Source organism: Jaculus jaculus, chromosome 1 (assembly GCF_020740685.1).
Source record: "Jaculus jaculus isolate mJacJac1 chromosome 1, mJacJac1.mat.Y.cur, whole genome shotgun sequence".
NCBI lineage: Eukaryota > Metazoa > Chordata > Mammalia > Rodentia > Dipodidae > Jaculus > Jaculus jaculus.
The window spans coordinates 121,848,138-121,871,915 of NC_059102.1; the positions used below are offsets into that span (position 1 = coordinate 121,848,138).

The 23,778-nt window shown below is 39.4% G+C and overlaps 1 protein-coding gene across 7 annotated transcripts in view; it reads left to right on the forward strand.

Moving 5' to 3' along the window:
- Window positions 1-63: 63 nt before the first annotated feature.
- Musk (muscle associated receptor tyrosine kinase) overlaps window positions 64-23,778 on the forward strand; it is a 112,448-nt gene continuing 88,733 nt past the window's right edge. For all 7 annotated transcript variants that reach the window (XM_004656999.2, XM_004656998.2, XM_004657000.2 and 4 more), the window contains exons 1-3: window positions 64-142; window positions 16,527-16,653; window positions 22,448-22,599. In XM_004656999.2, the coding sequence (XP_004657056.2) occupies window positions 64-142; window positions 16,527-16,653; window positions 22,448-22,599 (358 nt within the window). The remainder of the gene's footprint in view (window positions 143-16,526; window positions 16,654-22,447; window positions 22,600-23,778) is intronic.

A 23,778-nucleotide genomic window follows, 5' to 3' on the forward strand; every position in this document is an offset into this window, starting at 1 on the left:
GGCATTTTTCCTCGCATTACTTTGTTTAGAGACAACTTTCTCCTGCGTGAGCCTGGATTAATCATGAGAGAGTTTGTCAACATTCCACTGGTACAGATTCTCACTCTGGTTGCTTTCAGCTGGACTGAGAAACTGCCAAAAGGTTAGTCTGAACAATCTTATCTTCTTATCTTGCCTCCTTACAGTCCTAAAGTGTGTGTGTGTGTGTGTGCGCGCGCATGTGCGCACACACGCGCGTGTGTGTGTGTGCTTCATGATGGCTGGCTCGTGTGATGTAGAGGTGGAATGTAAGGGAAAGAGGAACTATATCGGAATGTACATATTATGTATACATATATGCAAGCAGTTGGCTCCTCTTGGCCAGTATTTCTCTCCTAAGTTCTGCATTAAAAAGATGAGCCACACAATGCATTCAGAAGCCTCCCTTCTAAGGGGATGTTAGCAGGTAGATTGAAAGTTATCGAGGTTTGTTTTGTTGATATGTCTGTCAAACTTTGGGGTGGTTGAAATGGATGATTAAAACTGTTTCACACTGGGGTTTGCTAGGAATATAATCTAACCCACATACTGATATCTAGTGTTTTGCTTCTGAAAAAAAAAATTATTTCTGTTTTCAGTTTTAGTTTGACCAAATTCTTGATGAATATTCTAGTGGCTAGAAATGAGAAAGTGAAAAACGTACACAAGGTACCTATGTAAGGAAAGCCTCAAGACAATGGGTTTTCCGTAACTTCGTTATTGGACTCATGATTTGGCTTGGCAAGAGACGGCAGAAGTTCTTTTCAGGGCCTTTGGTATGTAGCGGAAATAACACCACCTCAGGGGAAAGGAAAGCAACTTAAGAAACTGACAAACACCTGTTGCAGTAGCGAGAATGTCCACAGTGATCTGCTCTCTGGACAGTGTGCTGTGAAACTGACACGAACTTATTTCAAAGCAAGAGCCATGGAAAATACGTGATTTGCAAAGTGACTAAGAGCTTTATTGAAATATTTTAAAAATGAGACATAAATGGATTAAATACTATCAATAAAATATATTTTATATTAAATGCATTACACTGGAATTAAAATTGGTTCTGTGTTTCAGGACACAGGCATAGGAATTATTTTCCCTTTATTTTATTTCATCAAAGTACTAAACAAACATCTTTGACTTATGTAAACAGTGATGTCAGTAACTGTACGTAGATGGGAAACAGATGGTTAGATTTTATGGTTCACTAACACTTCTGGAGCTTCAGGTCAAGGTTCACATGCAAATAGGTTACAGCTGTCTTTCCAAATAATTGGGTGATATACATTTATTTACTTATCTACTTCCCTTTTCCCCATTTTACTACAACAGAGGTATCTTCAAATAGTTTAAGGGTTTAAATTTCAATGATAATTTAAAACATCATCAGATAAAAGAGAATCCAGATCTTTTCCAATAGCTAATAATAGCCAGAGAGACTTTCCATTGACTTCATGTTATTTTAATACTTCCTGATCAAACAACGGATATCCGGAAAAGTAGCACCTGGATGTTTGAATTCATGGATTGTCAAGGGTCTTACTGGAGTTATTTTACATCACGCAGTTACATAAATGTGGCAAGGTTACAAACTAAAGTTTCCTAAAATCCAGTACTGTCAAGAATAAGATAACTGATTTTAAAAGTTCAAGTCAAAGATTGGTGCATACAACAAAAAAGAAACCCATACAATATCTCTGTATGAGTAATTCCTCATTTATCTCCTAGAAAGAAATGATTTTCATTGTATAAGCTACTACCTCAGTTTTGAAAAATTCAAAATAGTGTGGCAATGTCAAATATCCTAGCTTTAAAATAAAATGCTCAGATCATCAAATGTTGTGTCTTTTCCTTATTTGCTGCATTAATTAAATTTTCAAACTTTAAAATTAAAACATTTTTCTGGGTCTACCCTGTTTATTGTAAGATCTAAATTAGTATGGGATTAACATTAGCCTTAACCCCAAAGAGCATGCCTAGAATTAAATCTCCATTTAATACACAGATGAGTTCTGAAAATAAATATCATGATAAACAGTCTTCGCCATTTTAAATGGCGTAGCATGTGAATTCTCGATAGAAAAGAACCATTTGAACATGTTATTTTAACAACACTAAAAGGAATGAAAATACATTACCCATATTCTCTCACAGCTATTTTTTCTATCCTTGGCAACATTAATAGAAAAAATAATGCGTTGGGTGGCACTTTTATGATAATGAAATCAAAGTAAGTACATAATAATGTATTACAAAATAAGAGGGCATATTTAAAGGAATAGACATGTATGAAATGGACATGTTTCAAACAAACACATTTCAAGCCTGAGGGAGTAGTTATGGGATTCTTTTATAACTCTACACATGATTTTCTTGATAAAACTAATACTCAGCTTTATAGATAAATAGTTCATTGTTTTAGTTTTAAATTGATTGAGACTCCTAATGTTTTAAGGCAAGAAAGGAGATCATTGTCTTTCTGTAGCATTTCAACCAGTGAGGTTTATGGTATTGAGCTGAATTTCCTAAAGTTAGGAGGAAAACTTAACAAGTCGTCATGTATGAAAGCAGGCAAAGTTTCGTTGATTATGTGCATCAACCACATACTTCCAGAACACTTAGTGCTTTGCTGGAGAGTAGTTACAATCATATGACAGTATCCTATATACTACATGAGCAGACTGGTTCACATGAGCAGCACTGGGTTGGTTCAACAGGCACAAAGATTTCCTGACAAAACCCTACTTTTAAAATGACCCCTCAGTGTGGAAGTAACTATAACTTTTAAGTCTCAATGATATGTTCTGAATGTATTTAAATATAGCATTCACAAACTCTACCTATGCCAGTACAGACACGGCTGTCACGGAAACCCAGGACAAGGCCTGGATGAATGTTTTCTATTGACACCACTAGTTAAGAGTTAGTCATTGTATAGAATATTAGTGACTTTATAGAACAGAAGAAAAGAGCAGAAACATCAAGGTTTCCTTAATCTCTACCTTGTTTATTAAGGTGAAGTAGGTGATCTCCCAGTGAAATAGGTCTGGAGGTCATGGAGGAGAGTGGCAGTGAGGACTAAGGGGGAACCTTAGGGGACTGATCTATTTGTGAGGACAACAGAAAGATTGCATGGCCTCATGTCCCAGTAGGGACCTTAGCCAAGGCCAGGGCCGCACTTTTATAGCAGCTCTGACCGGAAGAGTTCTTGCCTTGTATCCAGCAGTGCTAGGTGAATGAACAAAAGATGTGGTGAAGGAGGTGGTTGGATTGATTCAGGACTGGTGGTTTCCAGGGTGAATATGGCCTAAGAACTAGAGGGTAGGAAGTCTGATTATGTGGCAAAATCCCAGCAGGTAGAGGATGGACGATGAAAAAGTCAGACAGGGATACTGTTGACTGGAAGAGAATGTTGAGAACGTTTCCTTTCTCTGATCCCTGGCATCTTTCTCTGTGTCTTCAGAAAAGTCCTACAAAACCTTAATTTCTTCATAAAATGACAAAGGATCTGCTATAATGTTATGCCAAGACTTGCTGGTGATTGACGAGTCAATCATCTCAGCCAGCATAGTGCGCGAACAGGTGTTACATGGGCCCTTTGATGACACAGAATCATTACGCCGTTATTGAGATTTATCAATGAATCTTACAAGTTACAAAGCCAACATAATGAAAACTTTTGTTTCATTACATCTCCATTTAAATAAATATACCAGTTATTCAGATATGCTAGATAATGATCCATACTTATTACCTTTTCAAAATTTGAAACTTTTCCAATACCCAAGTTTTTTCTCATACAGAAAAAAAACAACAATACTGCATCAGGGAAAAAATGAAGGTTTCAAGGCCTTAGCCTAATTTTCTTAAAAAAACAAAGGAGAAAATATATCTGGCTTCTTTGTATTTGATCATATCAATCAGTAACTATTTCAACCAGAAGTAGGTATTTTAATGCCAGGTTCTAGAGCTCATAGACCTCAAGAAAGATAATATCTTGTCCTACTCACAGGATCAATTCAACTTAAGTTCTCTTTGGATCCCACACATGTCGCGGTCATTTCTATGTGTTTGTTATTGATGCAGTTCTTGGAGTGAGGGAAGAGAGTGTCCTAATTTAAACAGGCTCTGGCTGAGATGAAAGTTCAGGATAGGATGAAAGTAAACAGGAAATGATCTGCTGAATCGACTGATCTCCAGAAACACAACCCTCTGATTGTGTCAGTAAAAATGTGAAAGTGAATTTGGATAATTTGGGTATACGTCATTGGCCCTGCCAGTGCCTTATGCTTACAATTCTTGTTTTCTCCCCATTCTGTTTTCTAAGTGCCCCACTCTCCTGCCCAAGCCTTATAAGAATTCTTGTTTTCTTGTTATTGTTTTAGGATGCCAGCCTTTCTCCTTTGCCAGGGCTGCTTGACTGCTTGTTTCACTGTAGAGCTGTTTTGTCTTCACTGAGTCAAATGCAAACTGCAAGTGGATATATAAGTGTATGCTCTATTTCTTTAGTTATAATTATAGAAAACTGGGTGACTGAGAAAATCTCCCTATTGTGTCAAGATATACTATCATTTTCCTGTCATACTAACAGATTTTTGAATGGATAAGGAAAACTAAGCCCTATTAGTGCTTTTTTAAGAATTATCTCTAACTATCTGTTAAAATATTGCTCTCTTAGCTCTAAAAGACTTTTCCTTTTTTTAAAAAATATTTTTATTATTTACTTAGAAAGAGAGAGGGAGAGAAGGGGTGAGAAACAAAGGGAGAGAAAATGGGCATGCCTCTTACTCTTATATTTTACCACCACCTAGGCTAACTCCAGAAACATGTGCCACTTTGTGCATCTGGATTTATGTGGGTGAGAATCAAATCAGGGGCAGTAGGCTTTGCAAGTAAGCGCCTTTAACTAATGAACCACCTCCCCAGAACCCCTAAAATACTTTTTCAATAAGTCATTCTTAATTTTTTGTAGGGATTTTTCTATTTAATCATATACATAGTAATCTAAATAAATCCATTTGATCTAATTGGCTTTTTTTGTACTAGTTTAGGATTTTTTTAATCTTGCTTAACTACATCAACATATGTTCATTAAAAGGTTGAGCTGGGAAGCTTTCTATATTTTATATTCCCTATAGCTTTTATGTGACATCAGTCTTAATTTTTCTGTATCCATTTAATAGAATGAAAGGTTAGTGTGTGGCTCACAGATAGTGTTAGCCTAACATGTCCATGGCCCATGGTTTGATCCATAGCACCAGGGGGAGGGGAAGTCTGAAAAGTTAGAACTTACTTGAAAACTCTCAGTGGAGCATAGAGGTGGGAAGATCTCCTAGGCTTCTTTTTTCAGATATTTTTCTCAGTTATAATCTTTCTTCTGTTTACTTATTCATGATTTTACTACATCCCTGCCCCTCCCATCCATGCTGAGGATCTGAGGACTGAACCCAGGTCTGTGCTTGCTAGGCAAGTACTCTTCCACTGAGTTAAGTCCTTGACCCCTCACCATATATACTCTACATTATGGAATGTGGTTTTTCTCTCTATCATGCTTTCAGTTGTAGTTTTGTTTCCCTTTCTAATGTTAGAATTACTTAGAATAATTTTTGTTTAAAAATTCTTAATTGTTTGAATATTGATTTCTGTCAAAATATTCATGTCTGAGAATGTGAATTATTTCATCTATGTTTTTCTCATGTACTAAATTTTTATTTTTCTACTGGAATTTGAAAAAATAAATCATTTGTCAAGATTGTACTTTAATATGTATATCTATTTAATCAATTTTATTAATTACACTATTCTATTTCCGTACATATATGCTTATTATTTTTACCTTGATCTAAAAGCTGGAGGGGAATTTGCTGGTATGACTATTTAAAAAATATTTTATTTATTTACTTATTTGTGTGTGAGAGAGAGAGAAAGAGGCAGAGAAAGAGAACAGGCATGCCAGGTCTCCAGCCACTGCAAATGAATCCCAGATGCATGCATCCCCTTGTGCATTTGGCTTACGTGAGTCCTGGCGAATTGAACTGGGGTCCTTAGGCTTTGCAGGCAAATGTCTTAACTGCTAAGCCATTTCCCCAGCCCTTGACTATCTTTTTATTGTAAGATTATTACTCATTTTATTATGGTTAGAAATTATAGGCACTTTGAAAGCAACTTTTTGAGCTAGATTGAAATCTCCTTTGTAGTTTAGTAAATTTTCAGTACTTTTGAATGTTTCATTAAAATATATTTTTAGTTGCTACATTATTTTGTACATGTACATTATATAAAGGCTATGAATTTTATTGTCTCCATATTCTTGAGACTTACTTTTTGTTTAAATAATTAGTTTTAGGAGATGTGTTAAAGGCTTATATTGTCCTATCTCTCTACCTTCTTGTAACTTTAATTTTATTTTTGGCTTTATTTAAAGGTTATATTTGAAATTATTATTTCATTATTATTGTTTCTTTTTGATGTTTTGTTCCTTAGGTAGTTTTCTTTCTTTTTAACCTACAAATGTTTAATACCTTTTTCTTATTTAAAAGTGCTTCATCACTTTTGGGGGGCACTTTATGCTTTGACTTTTTTTTCTTTTTCCTTATAATTAATACTTCTGATCTGTTTAGACATATGTTTGTACTTTAGTTCCAATCATCTCACAGATCAATTTAGAACCTTGACTTTGACTGTGATTTCTGGTGTATTTGAGCTTGTTTCTTCCACATTATTCTGTGTCTTCTGTTAACCCTTGCCTTTTCTTATGCTTAGTTTTCCATTTTTTCCTGGTGCTTGGCTTCTGGTTTTCTTAAACTTTATTTACTTTTTTGACTTCTCTAGTTCTCCTTCCTTTTCTCCTGGTATTATGGATCTGAGCTCTTGATTTACTCCTCCAGTGGTAAACCACCATTAATAAAGTTTTGTTACCTACATTGAACCACTATAATGCCTCAGTCCTTCTGTCCTCTTATTGCATATGGCAAAGGGCTTAGAACGTTTACCACCAAACATATTCCTTAAATCTCCATCATGTAATAGTTTGTTTGGAATTTAATTCTATTTTTAATCACAAAACTTAATGGTTTGCATTTTAATTATAAACATGTTAGACTACTATTATATTTTACCACTCACTGCTATTATTTCATATAATTTCATTTTTTCTTTTGAGTATGTTATTTCCTCCAAGTTTACATATTTCAATAACTATTTCACAGGATGTCTATGAGAAGTAAACACTTTCAATGCGTATGTGCCTATAGGTAACTGTTGACTTGCTTAAAATTACTAAAATAACTATACAGTTGAAGGCTAATAGTTATTTCCAGTCCTGTAAATATCTTACTATAGTGTTTTGTATATTAATTGTTGCTTAATAATCTCACATCAGCATAATGAGCATTTCTGTTAAAGTAATTTGTGTTCTATTTTTACTAAGGTTCAAATTTTTCCTTTTTAAAAAATTTTCTAGTTTTAAAATCAGTATATTTTAGAAGGAATGTGCTTTTATTTGAAACTTGTTATGGCTGAATATTCTGAATATTCATGTTTTCCTTCAATTTTGAAAAAAATTATTATCCAATAATTCCACTGTATATTCTTCCTAGTTCATTCCTTTTACTTTTCTGGAATTTTTACTAGAAATACAGTGACTTCTGTCACTCTATATTTTGTCTCTTGGCTATTTGTTAATTATGTTTGTCTCTATTTTTTCTTTGCATTACATTATCCTTTTTTTTTTTTGATTTTTTGATGTAGGGCCTCGCTCTAGCCCAGGCTGACCTGGAATTCACTCAGGGTGGCCTCGAACTCAAATGATCCTCCTACCTCTGCCTCCCAATTAAAGGCGTGGGCCACCATGCCTGGCTTACATTCTGCATATTTTGAAGGGGTCGGTGCGTGTGTTGTGGTGTGGTGCATTTGTGGTGTGATGTGTGTGGTACATGCACGTGTATGTGCTGATGCTATGCCCTACGCACTCACATGTGGAGGGGTACCTGCACTCACCCTGTGAGGGGCACGTTTGGCTGGAGTAGCCAGAGGGGAATGCCCGATATGCTCGTTATTCATTTTAACTTTGCACAAATCTCTCACTGATCCTGGAGTTTGGTACTTTTTCCCCCTCATGAGCCCAGTGATTCTGTGGTCTCTGTGGCCCCATGGGACTTAAGCATTACAGACATGTAGCCACACTAACACATGGCTTCATCCGATTCTGATGTTTGTACGGGAGTGCTAATAATCGCTGAACTATCTCTTCACCCTGAAAGCTACATATTCTACTGATTACGTAATGTAAGAGAAAAGAGGCCTGATGCATGCATATTAACACAGCCACTATTCTTCTTCTATACCCTTTCAGCAATGTAGTTCTGTCTATTTAAACTGTGCATCAGCCACTGTGCAAGTCCTGGGATTCCCGAGGGGTCTAAAATATGGTCCCCTACCCTGAACACAATATATTAGTAATTGAATGTGGAACAAGAGCATTCTAATGTGACTACAATAATTTTAATGGAGTCCACATAACAAGTAACACATACAAGCTGAGAAAAAGCAAAGGAAAAGGGCATTTGGTTCTGTCTAGCAAGTTAGTGTAAGTGGGAATGGACTTAAAAACCATGAACTATGATGATTTCGGCCAACTACTCATTCTCATCTCTCACTTTCTCATCACTGGCTACACATTAGCTTGCCTTTGACTTCATTGAAACAAACAAGGTTTGGGGATGGAGGAATGGCTTAGCAGTTAAGGCATTTGCCTGTGAAGCAAAAGGACCCAGGTTTGATTCCTCAGGATCCGCATAAGCCAGATGCACAAGGTGTGTTTGGAGTTCATTTGCAGCGGCTAAAGGCCTGAAGGCGCACCATTCTCTCTATCTGTCTCTTTCTACCTTTCTCTCTGTCTTTCTTTCTCTCTCTCAAATAAATAAAAGTTATTTAAAAAAAGTAAGATTTGTTCAGAAGATGTGTATATCCTTATGGCTGAATAATGGCTCAGTCTGTTCTAGTTGCTTTTGAGTGTCATCAATTATGTCAACTTTGAAATATTATTCATATTATTTATTGGGCTTTCATATGTGTCTTTCATTTTAATCAGTCATGTTATAATTCATTGCTCAAATGTAGGTATTTTGGAGCACAGGAGATACTATGATACAAGTCTAGCTGATTATTTTATGTATCTATTCTATCTCGTCATCTGGATGACAGAGATGTGCTTTATAATTATTGTCTTTGTGTGATTTTAAAACTATTTGATTTATTGTGTCAATTTTTAAAATAACAATTATTTATTCCTTTTTTATTTTGTTGAGAGAAATAATGGGTACACCAGGGTTTCCTGCGGTAGCAAATAAACTCCAGATTCATGAGCTACTTTGTGCATGGCTTTATGTTGGTACTGGGTTCTTGAACCTGGATCATCAGGCTCTGTAAGCAAGCACCTTTACCCATTAAGTAACTGTCCAGCCTTTGACAAAATTTGACACAATACTTGTATCAGTGTATGAAACAAATGGTGTTTTGCTTCATGCACACATTACATTCTGATAAATACAGGATAATTAGTCTATCCGTTACCTGAACCCTTTACCATTTTATCTGTATATGTATATACATACATGTGTGCATTGGTAAATGTGTGTGTGCAGGCGTGCAAGTTTATGCATGTGAAAGTCGGAGGGTGATTATGGGTGCCATCCTCAGGAACACCATTCACATATTAATAGTACTTTATTTTAATTTGTTTATTTGACAAAGAAAGAGAGGGAGGGGTGCAGGGCACCTTCCTGGGCAGGTAGGTAGTGCCGAAGGAAGGACCAGGCCTGCTGGTTCCTCCCTAGGGATTGAGGAGGATGATGAGCGTCCGATGACCCAGAAACTTCTCCTGGCCACCGGAGAAAAACCACACTGAGTCGGGAGTCTTTTCGATGCAGGAACTTGCAGAAAAAACTCGCTTTATTACTCTGAGCAGTTGCCTATATCATGTTGGGGACAAAGGCAGGAATTTTAGGATGGGGACAGAGGTAAGGGCCAATAGTAAACTGTAGCTATTGAAATGGTAATTACAATTGCCATGCAGAGGTAGCAGGCCGGAAGCCATTAGGCGTCTTGCTGAGTCCTAGCTGGCCAGAGACAGGTCGCCAAACTTTAGCTAGGCTCAGGGAGTTCCACTAGGCCTCACACCTGGGCCTTTCAGGGCCCAACATCTCCCCCCCCCCTTTGTTTTTGTAAGAGCATTAGTCACCGTGGCCCCTGTCTTAGGTTGTCCCCCTCTGGGGATCTTACCCATCATTGGTCACATGGAGGGCTGGGGAGGTGGCAGTGGGTCATCTGAGGAACTTAATTCCTGAGTTTCCAGCCTGTGGTAATGTATTTCGACCTGATGAAGTTTTATTGCCTCTAGCCACTGGTGAATAAATAGTGTAATTTTGTTAATTACACAAGGCCTGACAGTGAGGAGAAGGAGGAGAAGGAGAAGGAAGGGTAGGGGTCCAGGTAGAGGGAGGAGGTAGGGTAAGAAGTCATGTAGGTGCGTCTGCAGCAGGTTGTCCTGGGGGTCCTGTGGCCTCCTCTTCAAGTCTTCCTGGAGCCTCTTAATCTTGTCCTGGATGATTCCTGATTTTTTGGCATAAAAGCAGCATTTTTCCTGTAAAAACAAACATAAGCCTCCCTTTTTGGCTGTTAGTAGGTCTAGTCCTCTCCTGCTTTGTAGGACTACCTCAGCCAGGGAATGTAGCTTCCAGGAATGATATCTACATCTGGGATTAAGGTGGCTGGGGCATAAAGGCCCATCCAATTGCTGGGCAGAAAGTCATAGGCCATCCCACCTCCACAAACATAAGCCATTTTAGAAGGCAGGCAGCGTTGAGCACTGGGCTCAGTTGTGTTAAAAGTACAGAAGGAAGGATGAAAGTATCCCACATCTATACTGGAATTATTAGGGGAAGGCGGGGCCCAAATGCCCAGAGGAAGCATTGGGAAAAGCTGGACGGGGATAGGGAAGGTGGCTGAGCAGTTTTTTAAGGTCGTATGGACAACTGTACTGCAAGCAGCCGAGAGGCCCAGATCGGAGGCAAAGCCAGCAATCCTCCGCAAGGGAGGGAATTATTTAGTTTAGCAGGGTGAAGGACCATTTTAGGAACAGTCCTCAGGGGTGGGACACTCCCTGGAGAAGTGATTGTCAGTGTCACCTTGTTGGGACAAATATTTTAGGTCTCTCGCTGGTACCCAAATGGACCTTTTTTCTTTTTACAAAGTTTTTCCATGGACAAAAATTCCATGAGCTTCACATAAGTTTATCAAAAAACTCCTTTCTGTTATAGAGTTTTTGTACTTTAATCACTTCTTAGTACAAAGGTTGGGAAACAAACAAACCCTTTGAACTTAATAATATAAACATAAATATTAAGGAATGGCCAGCTGATAAGATATACTGATAAGATATCAGTAATACTGAATGTGTATAATCTTGTTTACATGAAGGTGCTAAAGTCTTGCTGTCAAATGGCCAGAGCTATGGATACAAGTCCAGCCAAATGGCTCCCGACAATTTCCCCTTTTCTATTAATTTTTATGAACCAGGCCCCTCCAGGCCTCGGTGTAGAAAGACTGTGTCTGTCTTAGGTTGTTCTCTATGATATTTAGGCCTTACCTGTCATTGGTACATGAATTCCATCATTCATGCCCTGTTTTAGTTTGACCTAACTTGAGAGAATCTTACCCATCTTTGACTACCAGCCTCTGCAGGGGCTTTAAAATAATGTCTCAGGAAGCCGGGGTCAGGTCCGTAGCTGTATCCCATGTAGTTCTGTATGGATATCCATAAAGGATCTTAAAAGGCATTTAGTGAGTATAGGCAGCAGACAGAGAATGAGTAAAAGACAAACACCTGTAATAGCAAAGCTTCCTATCTAAGAAGTGAGAGAATTCCATCTAGGCAAGGCAGACTTAAAAGCAGATATTAAGTCATCAGCAGCTTTAGCTGCATCAAAAGTAAGATGATTATTTTGTAAAGACAGAATCTCTGTATGTAACTGAATTAGATCTAAGGAAATATTATCATTGTGCCAAATATCTCTTAAATATATTTTCCCAATGCTGTTAGCTGTTACTATATTTTTTAGAAGTAACACAAATCCATTGAAAATCTACATGATACTCCAAACGAGTTCTATCTTTTAACCTTAGTATATAGAGCATGTAACAGGTGAAACTATCTAGGGTAAGGATCAAACCCAAGATCTTACAGGGAGGTACAGTTTGAATTTTTTCAGGAGCTACTTTAAAACTGTGAGTATGAAGGATAGTTAGACATTAAAAGTACAAGCCTAAAGTCAAATGTCACAGTACACTTTAGGAACTCCTGCTAGGCACATTTTGTATATCTTTAGATTGAAATCTGAAACCCACCATCACACCTTAAGATAAACAATTGAATATATTGGGGTCCATTTATTTAAATTATCACATTCTGCCCCTGGAACCCAATAGATTTATAGCCATCACACATTATAAATTGTTAGAAAAAATTAAAATATTTAGGGTAAATAAAGCCCTTTTTAGTTGGTTGTGTGGGGTTAAGGATTTCCCCTTTTGTTTTTGTAATTGAGACTTGAGAGTTTGATTATATCTTTTAATGATAGCTTAGCCCCGGGGGTTGTATGGAATGCCTGTGGAATGTGAGATTTTCCAGGTCTGGAGAAAATCTACAAAGGCCTTGCTTAGGAAGCAGGGGCCATTATCTGTTTTAATTTGATTAGGCAGCCCAAGAGTGGTGAAACATTGAAGCGTATGACTACTGGCATATTTAGATTTTTTTTCCAGCATGTGCCAATGCCCAGTAGGCATAGGAAAAGGTCAGTGAGCCCAGTCACACAAGATGGCGGACTTCTCAAAAGACACCAGAAGGAGACTCTTGAATCTGGTTGGAAAGGATCCTACACTGTGAATCTGACCACCCCAACTGCCATCAAGGTGGACAGTGTCTCAGCCTGGATACACCATTTGTATGTGAAGCCTGTTTTCCTACACATGGATCCAGAAGACTACACATCTGAAGAAAAGTCAGGAATGTGGCAAGTCATTGCACACCCAAAGGATCTGCTCAAACTAAGAATCCATAAACAGAGACTCAACAATGATGCTAGGGATATTTATAGTTATACTTCTTACGGTATTCACATGCTGCTCAGAACTTTGGGTATCCCCTTTAGACCACGCCCTCTGGTCTCACAATCCACATAGGCCCTACAACCTCACTTGGATAATTTCCAACCCTGCACTGGAACTATTATCAATGCCACTTCCCACCTGGCCCCTCTGTATACATGGTGGCAGGAACTTAATGTAGACATCTGTGATCTTTTTTGAAGGGGAATGGGAACCCAATGACCAGCAGCCCTTCCCCCCTTTCGGATGTACCTACCCTGCTAGTAGACAACAAAATTGAGCCTTAACTATCTGCCTTTGCCCTGGAAGGCCCAAAAGTCCAGGTGTCAGGGTCCCACACAGTACCACTGCGCTAGCTGGGGATGCGAGACAACTGGCACTTTTAGTTGGGCATCGCCCAGCAAGGGAAAAGATTTAATTACACAGGAAGGGGCCAATTGGGGAAGGGACACAGGAGTGAGCACCTTATAAATGGGGCTTGTAAGAAAAAACAGTGCAACCCCCTAGCCATCAGGTTTACAGAGACAGGACAAAAACATGGAAATTGGAACTTTGGGAAAACCTGGGGGCTCAGACTATACGTGACAGGATCAGACCCTGTAACCTTGTTCACTATTAGACTAGCAGCGAACCCATTAAACCCACCTCAACCCTTAGGGCCTAACCAAGTGTTGGCTCTGAGAAAAACACCCTCCCTAGCCACCCAGCATTCTGGATTACTAACCTCATCAGCTCATTCACCTTGTATCGGAGCCATCCCAGATTCTTGAGGTGCCATCCTCAGATATTGGCCCGATGAAGGTTTTAAAAGCAACCCACCAAGTTCTCAACTCCTCCAGAGCCGAACTTACTAAGGCTTGTTGGCTATGCCTGAATGCACAACTACCTTACTATGAAGGCTTAGCAATACCAGAAAATTACTCTAAAGCTACTGAGGCCACTGACTGCAGTTGACAGCAGTAAGAAAAGAGAAAGCTTACCCTCCAGACAGTCACTGGAAATGGACTTTGTGTTGGAAATCAGGTTCCCCAAACCTATTCTCATCTGTGTAACCAGACTCAAAACCCTATGAGCACTGGGTACCTGATTCCCCCAGATGATACATGGTGGGCCTGTACTGTAAGATTAACCCCCTGTATTCACACCCAAGTCTTAAACCATACTGATGACTTTTGTGTCCTAGTACAATTGATCCCTCAGATAGTATACTTTCCTGACCAAGATGTTCCCTTACAACTAAAGCCAGTAGGACGAAAAGTGAGAAATTGTCACTGCTGTTTTATTCTTTCCTACTCCTTGGGTTGACTGGGGCAATAGGCACCAATATCTCTGCTTTAGTACTCCAGGACAAAAACTATAAATACCTTAGGTCAGCCATTGATACAGATTTAGAACAAATGGAAAAATCTATCTCATATTTACAAGACTCCCTTTCCTCCTTAGCTGAAGTAATTCTACAAAACAGACAAGGATTAGACCTATTATTTCTCCAACAAGGTGGTCTCTATTGCCTTAAAAGAAGAATGTTATTTCTTTGTTAATCATTCTTGTGTTATAAAAGATTCTATGGTCGTACTTAGAAAGAGATTACATGAGAGGAAATTAGAAAGGGAACAATCCCAAGGATGGTACGAGTCTCTGTTTAATTGGTTCCTCTGGTTAACAACTCTGGACTCTGCTTGAACAGGACCCCTCATCCTCCTGTTGCTGGCCTTCACTTGTGGGCCCTGCATTATTAATGTCTTGGTCAAATTTATTAAGGATCGCTTAGCCACAGTACAATTAATGGTTTTGAGACAACAGTACCAATCTTTAGATACATCTCAAGGATTCAAGATGAGGCCATACTCAATGGGGGAATGAAGGAATCAAACTGATGCCATGACAGGCTTCAGTAAGGTGCCACCTTCACTAGGCCTGAGTTTCAGTTTCCCAGACAGGCAGTCAAGACTTCCGGAAAAGCCACGAACAAAGGGCTATTAATCAACAGTGACCCTGACATGTGGCCTGGGAAGATACTGTCCAGGGCCTGAGTCACCTCCCAGAGACGTGCCCAAACATGTCCCTTTCGCACCTTTCGCCCCAACCAATCAAAGAGATACAACAATAAGTGTTGCTTGCCTAGCCAATCACTTTAAAGATTACCTAACCCACCTGGAATTCCCCTAGTTGTTCTTAAAAGGGACCTGCATGCTCCTCTCGGGGTTGCCATTTTGTATGAATTGTCGACCCCTGCATACTGGCTGATCCTGAAGAAAAAATGCTCTTTGATTTTACATAAAAAAAAAAAAACTGGGTCCTTAGGCTTCACAGGCAAGCATCTTAGCCACTAAGCAATCTATCCAGCCCATCTTTCTGTTTCTTTACAGCCATCCTAGTGAGACTAATTTGGTCTGTATTCTCTTAGTGGCTGGGGATGTTGAGCCTATTCATGTTCTCACTCACCATTTGCATATTTTCTTTAGAGAGACATCTATTTAGATCCTTTAACCACTTTTATTTAACCTATATACCTTTCTATTGTTGAGTCTCTTCCTACTCCACTCATGTCAATTGTGTATAAGCTTCAGGATCTCCCATCTGCAGAAGACTTCTCTCAGGCCCTCAGTGGACTTCAAAGATGTGTCATATGGGCACATTTTTTAAAATAAATATTTGGAAAAAGTTTTTGAACAGCAACTGCCTTTTCCTACCAATTTTTTTCAGAGTACTTCATTGATTTGACTGGTGGTGTGGTAGCTACAAAATTCTGTATCCAGCGTTTATTTATTTTTCAATTTTTACTTTTTCATATTTGATATTCATTTTGACACATTTTTGGTATTCATATATATAACATGTTTTGATTTTATTTCCCACCCTCTTACTTTCTCTTACTTTCCTCTCCCTCCCATTAACACCCTTCTTCTCCATTCACCTCCAGCTTACTTTCACAGCTTTTTTTTGTACTCCCTGAGTTACCTTAAGATTGCTTTTACTATCAAAAGTGGAAGGTCATTTACTGTGGAATGGACAGTTTTCCAGTAGCTTTACCATTGAGGAACATGATTCCCCTTCTCCCAGCAACTATTAACTACCATTAGCTCTCCAAATTATGTTCCATTTGGTATAATAAGTCTGGATCTTCTACTTACATACAGTAAATCCTAAGCCCCACCCTCCTGACAGCTGGTTTTTGATTCTTGTGTCTCATTTGGAAGTAGAAATAACGTTCTCTACATAAAAGTTTTTGAACAATTTCTATTCTGCAGAAATGTAATTTTCAAGTATGTGGCTTCTGGCTGCTTAATGAATAATTAGTAAGCAATATTCTGGAATGTTCTTTCTTATTTTTCCTTTTGGTTTAGCTCCTGTCATCACCACACCTCTTGAAACTGTGGATGCCTTAGTTGAAGAAGTAGCTACTTTCATGTGTGCTGTGGAATCCTACCCCCAGCCTGAGATTTCTTGGACTAGAAATAAAATTCTCATTAAGTAAGTATTCTTCCTTACTCTGGTAAGAATTTTAAAATGCAACAGCAGCTTTTGATAGAAAAAAATTTACCTTCTAGAGTATGTAAACTGCCAATTTACTTACTTTGTAAGGGTAACATCTGAGGACCAACTGAGTTTGAAACAATTTACCAAGGCAAAACAGTGATTCACCTGATATAAAAAGTCAGGGAAATAAGAGTTTAGAAGCGAGAAATGCACAGTGATTAGAAGTCGCCATGGCATCCTAATGCTGCAGCACATGTTTGAGGACACATAGAGGCTGTCAAGGGACCCAGCTTCACTACTTGCGTTTCTGATGTAGCCCCCAAGGTGAAGTCTACTGTGCAGGAATCTGACTTTTTGGCCACCACCATATTTTCTTTTCAGAATGAGACAGACTCTCAAACATGAAATTCCTCGGAAGCAAAGAAAGGTTTCCTAGTCTTTCATCATTACAAAAGTTATCTAATAAGAATGCTCTTCAAAAAACTTTAAGACAAAGTGAACTGTGCGCTTTCTAGCAAGCAATGTAGCTTGAATTAGGATTGAGATTAAGAAGCCAGAAGACTCAGTTGCTGGTAAGGGCTTGCCTTTTGGTTCTGTGGTGGCCACTTTCTTCACTGTGAAGGGCGGATGTGAAGGAATTCACCTGGGTCTCTTTTCTCGGGACACTGATCTTCCTCATGGAGCTACTGCTATCAACCTAATCACCTTCCAAACGCCCTGTCTCCAAATACTGTCATGTGTAAGGCTTAGTTTGTAATGCATGAATTTGGGGAGAGACATGAACTTTTGGCCCACAGCAGTTGCTTACATTGGTATCTGTAGACTTTGAGGGAGAAAATCCCATGCGTTTTCACTGACCTCTAACTAAAGTGCACTATTTCCTTCTATTACACATAGTACAGTATGGGAGGCCACCCTGTGCTGTAGAAATTACACAGTGCTACAGCCTTCATGCGCTCTACCGGCAAGCTCTCCAGGCAGTTCCAGAACAGGACAACCCATAGACCTACTCAAAACACTGAAGTAGGCCTTTTTTTTTTTTTTTTTTTTTTTCTAGGTAGGGTCTCACTCTAGCCCAGGCTGACATAGAATTCACTATGTAGTCTCAGGGTGGCCTCAAACTCTTGGCGAGTCTCCCACCTCTACCTCCCAGGTCACTGAAGCAGTTTTTAACCTCTTTAGTAATTATGCATAGATTTTTTAAATGGTCAAATTTTGAGTTATTTTCACTTAGCAATTCATCAAATCATCCTTCTCATCTTTAATTTTTACTATAAGCAACAAAAAGCACTAGTCATAGCTTCAAAAATGTGTTTGAAAGTTTTGACAGCTGAGTTCACAGTATACAAATTTATATGCCACATGAATGTGTGGGACGACATTTAGCTGAGCTCTTGGCAATTATTTGGCAAAAGGATCCTCTTTCCTTTGTATTCTAGTAAGCCTCCCCAGTTTCTTCTCATCCTTTTCCAGTAGTTTCTTCCTTTCTTTTCCTTTGCTTTTCTTTGCTTTCCTTTCCTTTCCTGTGTGTGTGTGTGCATGTGTGCGTGTGTACTATGTGTGGGTAGTACATGTGTCTTGTGTATGAGGTGTATGTGCATGTCTGTGTAGATGCATGCATCCTGTGGGACTGTGTGCAGAGGTCAGAAGAGGTCAGGTATTCTTTCACACCCTTCTGGCCTGTTTCCCTGAGACAGGATTTCAAACCTGAGAATCACCATGTTTTTTAGACTGGCTCACCAGAGATCTCCAGAACCCTCTTGTCTCTGCCCCCACCTCAGTGCTGGGGCTACAGGCATGCACAGCTGTTCACAGCTTTTAAAATGGGTTCTGAGAATGTAACAATCTAACTCAAGTCTCTGTGTTCCCACTGAACCATTTCCCCAGTCGACAGATACGTTTTTAACATCCATATTTCTTTTTTTAATTTATAAAAAATATTTTTACTTATTTATTTGTAAGGAAAGAGAGAGGAGGGATAGACAGAGATGGGCTCACCATGGCCTCTTACCACAGCACATAAGTTCCAGATGCCTAAACCACCTTGTACATGTGGCTCTAAACAGACACTGGGGAATCAAATGTGGGCCTCAGTCTTTGCAAGCCAGTTTCTGTAACCACTGAGCAATTTACCCGACCCAGCACTCATATTTATATCCACAGTCTGTTCATGGTAGTTGTTGTTACCTTCTTATTGTGTGCAAGGACAAACACCTGACCAGAAGCAGTTTATGGGAGGAAAAGGTTTACTTCAGATTCACAGTTTCCAGAGAAAGCTTCATCATGGTGGAAGAAGTTGGCTCACTTCATCATACAGTCATAGCAGAGGGCAAAAAGCAAGTTGGCTCTGAGCACGCAGGGCTGGGCTCACGGTCCACTCTGGGGGCACACCTCCTCTAGCACTGCTCAGCCTGCTACAACCTCCACCAGCTGAGGGCTAAGGAGGAAACATGATCACAAAGCCCTGAGATCCCGAGGATATTTACATGCCAAACCTCCACAGTAGTTTAGGCACTTTCTAAGTTGATTAATGTTTTTCTCTTCATATCTCTTACTTTCTTCAGAGTCCTTGGTATCCATCATTATCAATGTAGTCTCTTGAAAAAAAGGCATTTTCATCATACTCCTCAATATCCTGTTGGTTCGGCCTATTCTCCAATTGCACAGCCATGTGTCCATTATCAAAAATTTGTTGCAGCACAATGCTTCCAGTTACTAGACTCTGTATTTATTTCCCATGGTGATTGTAACACATGATCACATACCTAGTGGCTGAGTGTAAAGTAACATATTAGCTTATGGTTCAAAGAGGTCATGAGTATGACTGAATCTCACTGCGATAAAACCAAAGTCAGCTGGGCTGACCTCTCTTGGAATCTTGAGTAAAATCTGAGACTCTGACCTCCTCATACATTTCTGGAGAGCAGCCTGTGGCAAAGCCCGCGTCCTCTGCTTATAAAGCTAGCAGTTGCAGGACTCTTCCTCGGCCTCATTGTCAGACCTCGTCCTCTGACTTCTCTTCCCTCTGCCATCTTTAAAGGACATTTACTATTACACTGGCCCATGAGGATAATCCAGAATACTCCATTTTAAGATTCTTAATACACTCCAAATCCCTCTTGCCATGTAAGGCAGTATCTTCACAGGTCCTGATGATTATGATGTGGCTCTTTGGAGACTGTCACTGCTTAGCATGCACAGTGTTGCAATGAGCCCTTCCTTATGTGATATAAAACAAAACAAGGGCTGGAGAGATGGCTCAGCAGTTAAGGTGCTTGCCTGCAAAGCCAAAGGACCACGGTTAAATTCCCCAAGACCTATGTAAATGAGATGCACAAGATGCTGCATGTATCTGGAGTTTACTTGCAGTGGCTGGGGACCCTGGTGTGCCCATTCTCTCTCTCTCTCAGTTCTGCATTTCTCTCAAATAGAAAAATAAAGGAAAGCTGGGCGTGGTGGCGCACGCCTTTAATCCCAGCACTCGGGAGGCAGAGGTAGGAGGATTGCCATGAGTTCAAGGCCACCCTGAGATGACAGAGTTTAGTCCAGGTCAGCCTGGATCAGAGTGAGACCCTACCTCGAAAAAAAAAAAAAAGAAAAATAAAGGAACACATTTTCATGTTGATTTCCCTCAAATTTATTTATTTTTTGCCCTAATTCCCTTCTCAGTGGACAATCTGCAGGGAATTAAATATATCTATATTAATATAATAGATTATACTATAATATATGTTATATTATAATATGTGTAATATATTAACAAATACATATTTAAATATAAACATATATATTTAAGGCTTATTTTAATGCAGGTATTTGTGTATGGGTGTGTATTCATGTGTATATGTATGGGATCAGTTGAATTTATGTTCCTCAATAGACTCAGGTGTTTTATTAGGGCTTACAATGTGGATTTAAAGCCACCTGGCTGGTGGAGGTGCTACTATGAGCAGATCCTCAGGCCTAAGGTGTTGCTGGGGGCAGATCAGATTCTAGCTTAAGGTATACAGAGTGCTTGAATTCTGCCAGGGTACCTACAGTTAGGTGCTTGCTTGTATGTGGTGCTGGGTGGTAGTTTTTACTTTGTCTGAATCTCTGTGGATCTGAGACAGGGGACCAGCTTCTTTTACCATTATGGAACTTTCCCTGGACCTGTAAGCTACAGATAAATCTTATTCTGCCAATAAACTGGGTCTTGTTTGGAGGTTCATCCCAGAAGTATGGAGCTGACTACAGCAATGTACACATGTGCGTGTACATGTGCTGGCCAAAGGACAGCCTCATGCATTGTCCTCCGGAATGCAGTGCACATTTTGTGAGACAGGGCTTTTCATTGGCCTGAAGCTTACTGGTTAGGCTAGATTGGCTGGCCAGTAAACTCTAATGATTCTCCTGCCTCTGCCTTGCCAGTGCTGGGATTGAAGGTGCAGACATGGATACTAGGGTAGAACTCAGGTCCTCATGCTTATGAAGTAAACCTTTACCAACTGAGCTATCTCTCCAGTCCTAAAAAGCTCATGTTTTTACTTGTGTGTTTCTAAAAAGGGAACACTAGGGATGTAGATGGAAAAAGGGTATCAGAAAGATTAATGAGGGGATAAATATGATCAAAGTATTATATGCCAGTGTGGAAAATCATAATAATCCCTTACTTTGAATAATTAACAAATGTTAATAAAAAACAAAATAGACTATTACTTACAAAACACCAAAATAATGTCCCTTCTATTTTAGACATAAATATGATTTTTGTCATTATTGGCTTCAAAACACTTAGAGTAAAATATTATTATGTTTTGTTGGGTTTTTATAATTATAATTTCACACCTTTTATTTTCATATATTAAAATACTGTAATGCTCATGTGTGATTATTTAATTATTGAAGAATAAAAATTATTAGAAAGAAGGAATATTCAAGTAATGGCTAGTTCTATAAGTTTTTGGTATGTGGGGGCATGCACTTATGACAGCATATGTGTGGAAGACAGAGGACAATATATCAGAATGTTAGTTTGGGGGGCTGGAGAGATGGCTAAGCAGTTGAGGTGCGTGCTTGTCAATGCTACAGTCTCAGGTTCAATTCTCCAGGACCAACGTAAGCCAGAGGTACATAGTAGTACACACACCTGGAGTTTGTTTGCAGTGGCTAGAGGCCCTGGTATGTCCATTCTCATTCTCTTTCCCTCTCTGCCTCTAATAGGTAAATAAAAAGAAATAAATCTTTAAAAGAGAATATTTGTTTTGCCTCCCATTTTGATTGAAACAGTGTCTGTCTTATTGTTCACCACTGTATATTCCAGTCTAGCTGACCTGCAAGCTTTCAGGATTCTCCTCGCTCCACTTGGCACTCAGGGGTTATAGATATGAGTGCCGCTCTGTCTGGCTATATGTGGGTTCTGAGGATCCAAACTCCAGTTGTCAAGCTTGCACAGCAAGTAGCTTTAAGTACCCCCAGACCACGTCTACACATAGTTAGTCCTTTCTAATCACTGCATTTCTATGTGTACACGTCCATTTCCCAGCTTCTTACTTGTTATGGGAGAGGTAACTGTGTACTTGTTCTTAGCAGCATGCACCATCATCTATAGAAACCTTTTTTCAGAAATCCACTGTGCTTATACTTTAGAGCCTGGGAAACATTAGAATACAAGTGAGTTTTTTATTTTAATGTGCAGAGTAAGACTGTTCTGCTATTTGGACAGTATTCAAATTTCCTATTATCCTCTTTCTGCCTCCTCACTGAGATGTCATCCACTTGACCTTCGATGTTCCTCTGTGACACGCAGGCTCTTTGACACCCGGTACAGCATTCGAGAGAACGGCCAGCTCCTCACCATCCTGAGCGTGGAGGACAGCGATGATGGCATATACTGCTGCATAGCCAACAATGGCGTGGGAGGAGCTGCAGAAAGCTGCGGCGCCCTTCAAGTAAAGATGAGTGAGTGGGAAAGAATCGGCTCTGGTTTTAAAGTTGATTCTGTGGGCTTATAAACAGCCAGTACATACAGCATTCTCCAGCCTGGAAGTTCGGCAGTGACACAAGTTCAATTACAAAGCACAGCCTGCAGGCCAGCTAATTCCACACCTCTTATTCCTAACATCAACCCCCACCCAAAGGCCTTCTGTTAAAATGCCACCATCTCCTATTTCCTAACCTTCTCACAGCTCATCATTATTTCCAAGAACCAACTCCTGAAGACCTTACTGTGCATTTGAGAAACATGGCTCATTACCATCAAAGACCCTTTTAGAATCTCTAACCTCGTTGACTACTCCTCTACTCTCTTTCTTTCATTCAAACATAATTTCTTCCAAGGGATTTTTTTTCTTAAGTGGAGGGTGTTCAATATTTCCTACCTCATGGGTGCAGGGCCAAGTAGTGCTGCTGCCTAATGGTCCATCCTTTGTTACCATTTTTAAGTCATTATACTTCTATTCAGGTGCAAGCAACAGTAGCAACAGCTGAGGTGCCGGGCAAGCCCTTACAATCTAGATATTTACAATTAACTTAAAACTGAATTGTAGCTCATAGAAGACAGCATGACAAAATTGGTCTATCTCTAAGCATAATTTAAAACTGTCATGTGTTTGTGTGAGAATAGAGGGCCACCTCAACTCCAAAGGCTGATAAACACCTAAATTAATGAACAGTAGTGTTGGGGTGATAGTTTACTTGTTAAAGTGCTTCCTGTGTGAACATATGAAGATAAATTTAATCCCTAGAACCCATGTAAAAGGAAGTCAGGCATGCCAGGACATGCTTGTAATCTCAGCACCGGGGAAGTACCAAAGGGCAGATCCCCGAGGCTCAATGGCCAGCCAATCTATCCTACTTGGCAAGCACCAAATCAATGAGAGGCCCTGTTTCAAAAAAGGTAGATAGCATTCCTGAGGAATGACATAAAGGTGTTTCTCTGACCTCCACATGCATGTGGTCACATATGCACATGCATAAGTGCCCACATATATGTGTAGATAAACACACATGAATATGCACATGACCATGTATATACACATAAGTAGCACAAAATACTTACACACCAATAGACCATGCATCTTTGCAAATATTACAGTCACCACCAGTCTCCACACCCCTCCTATCCCTCTGAAAGAGAAG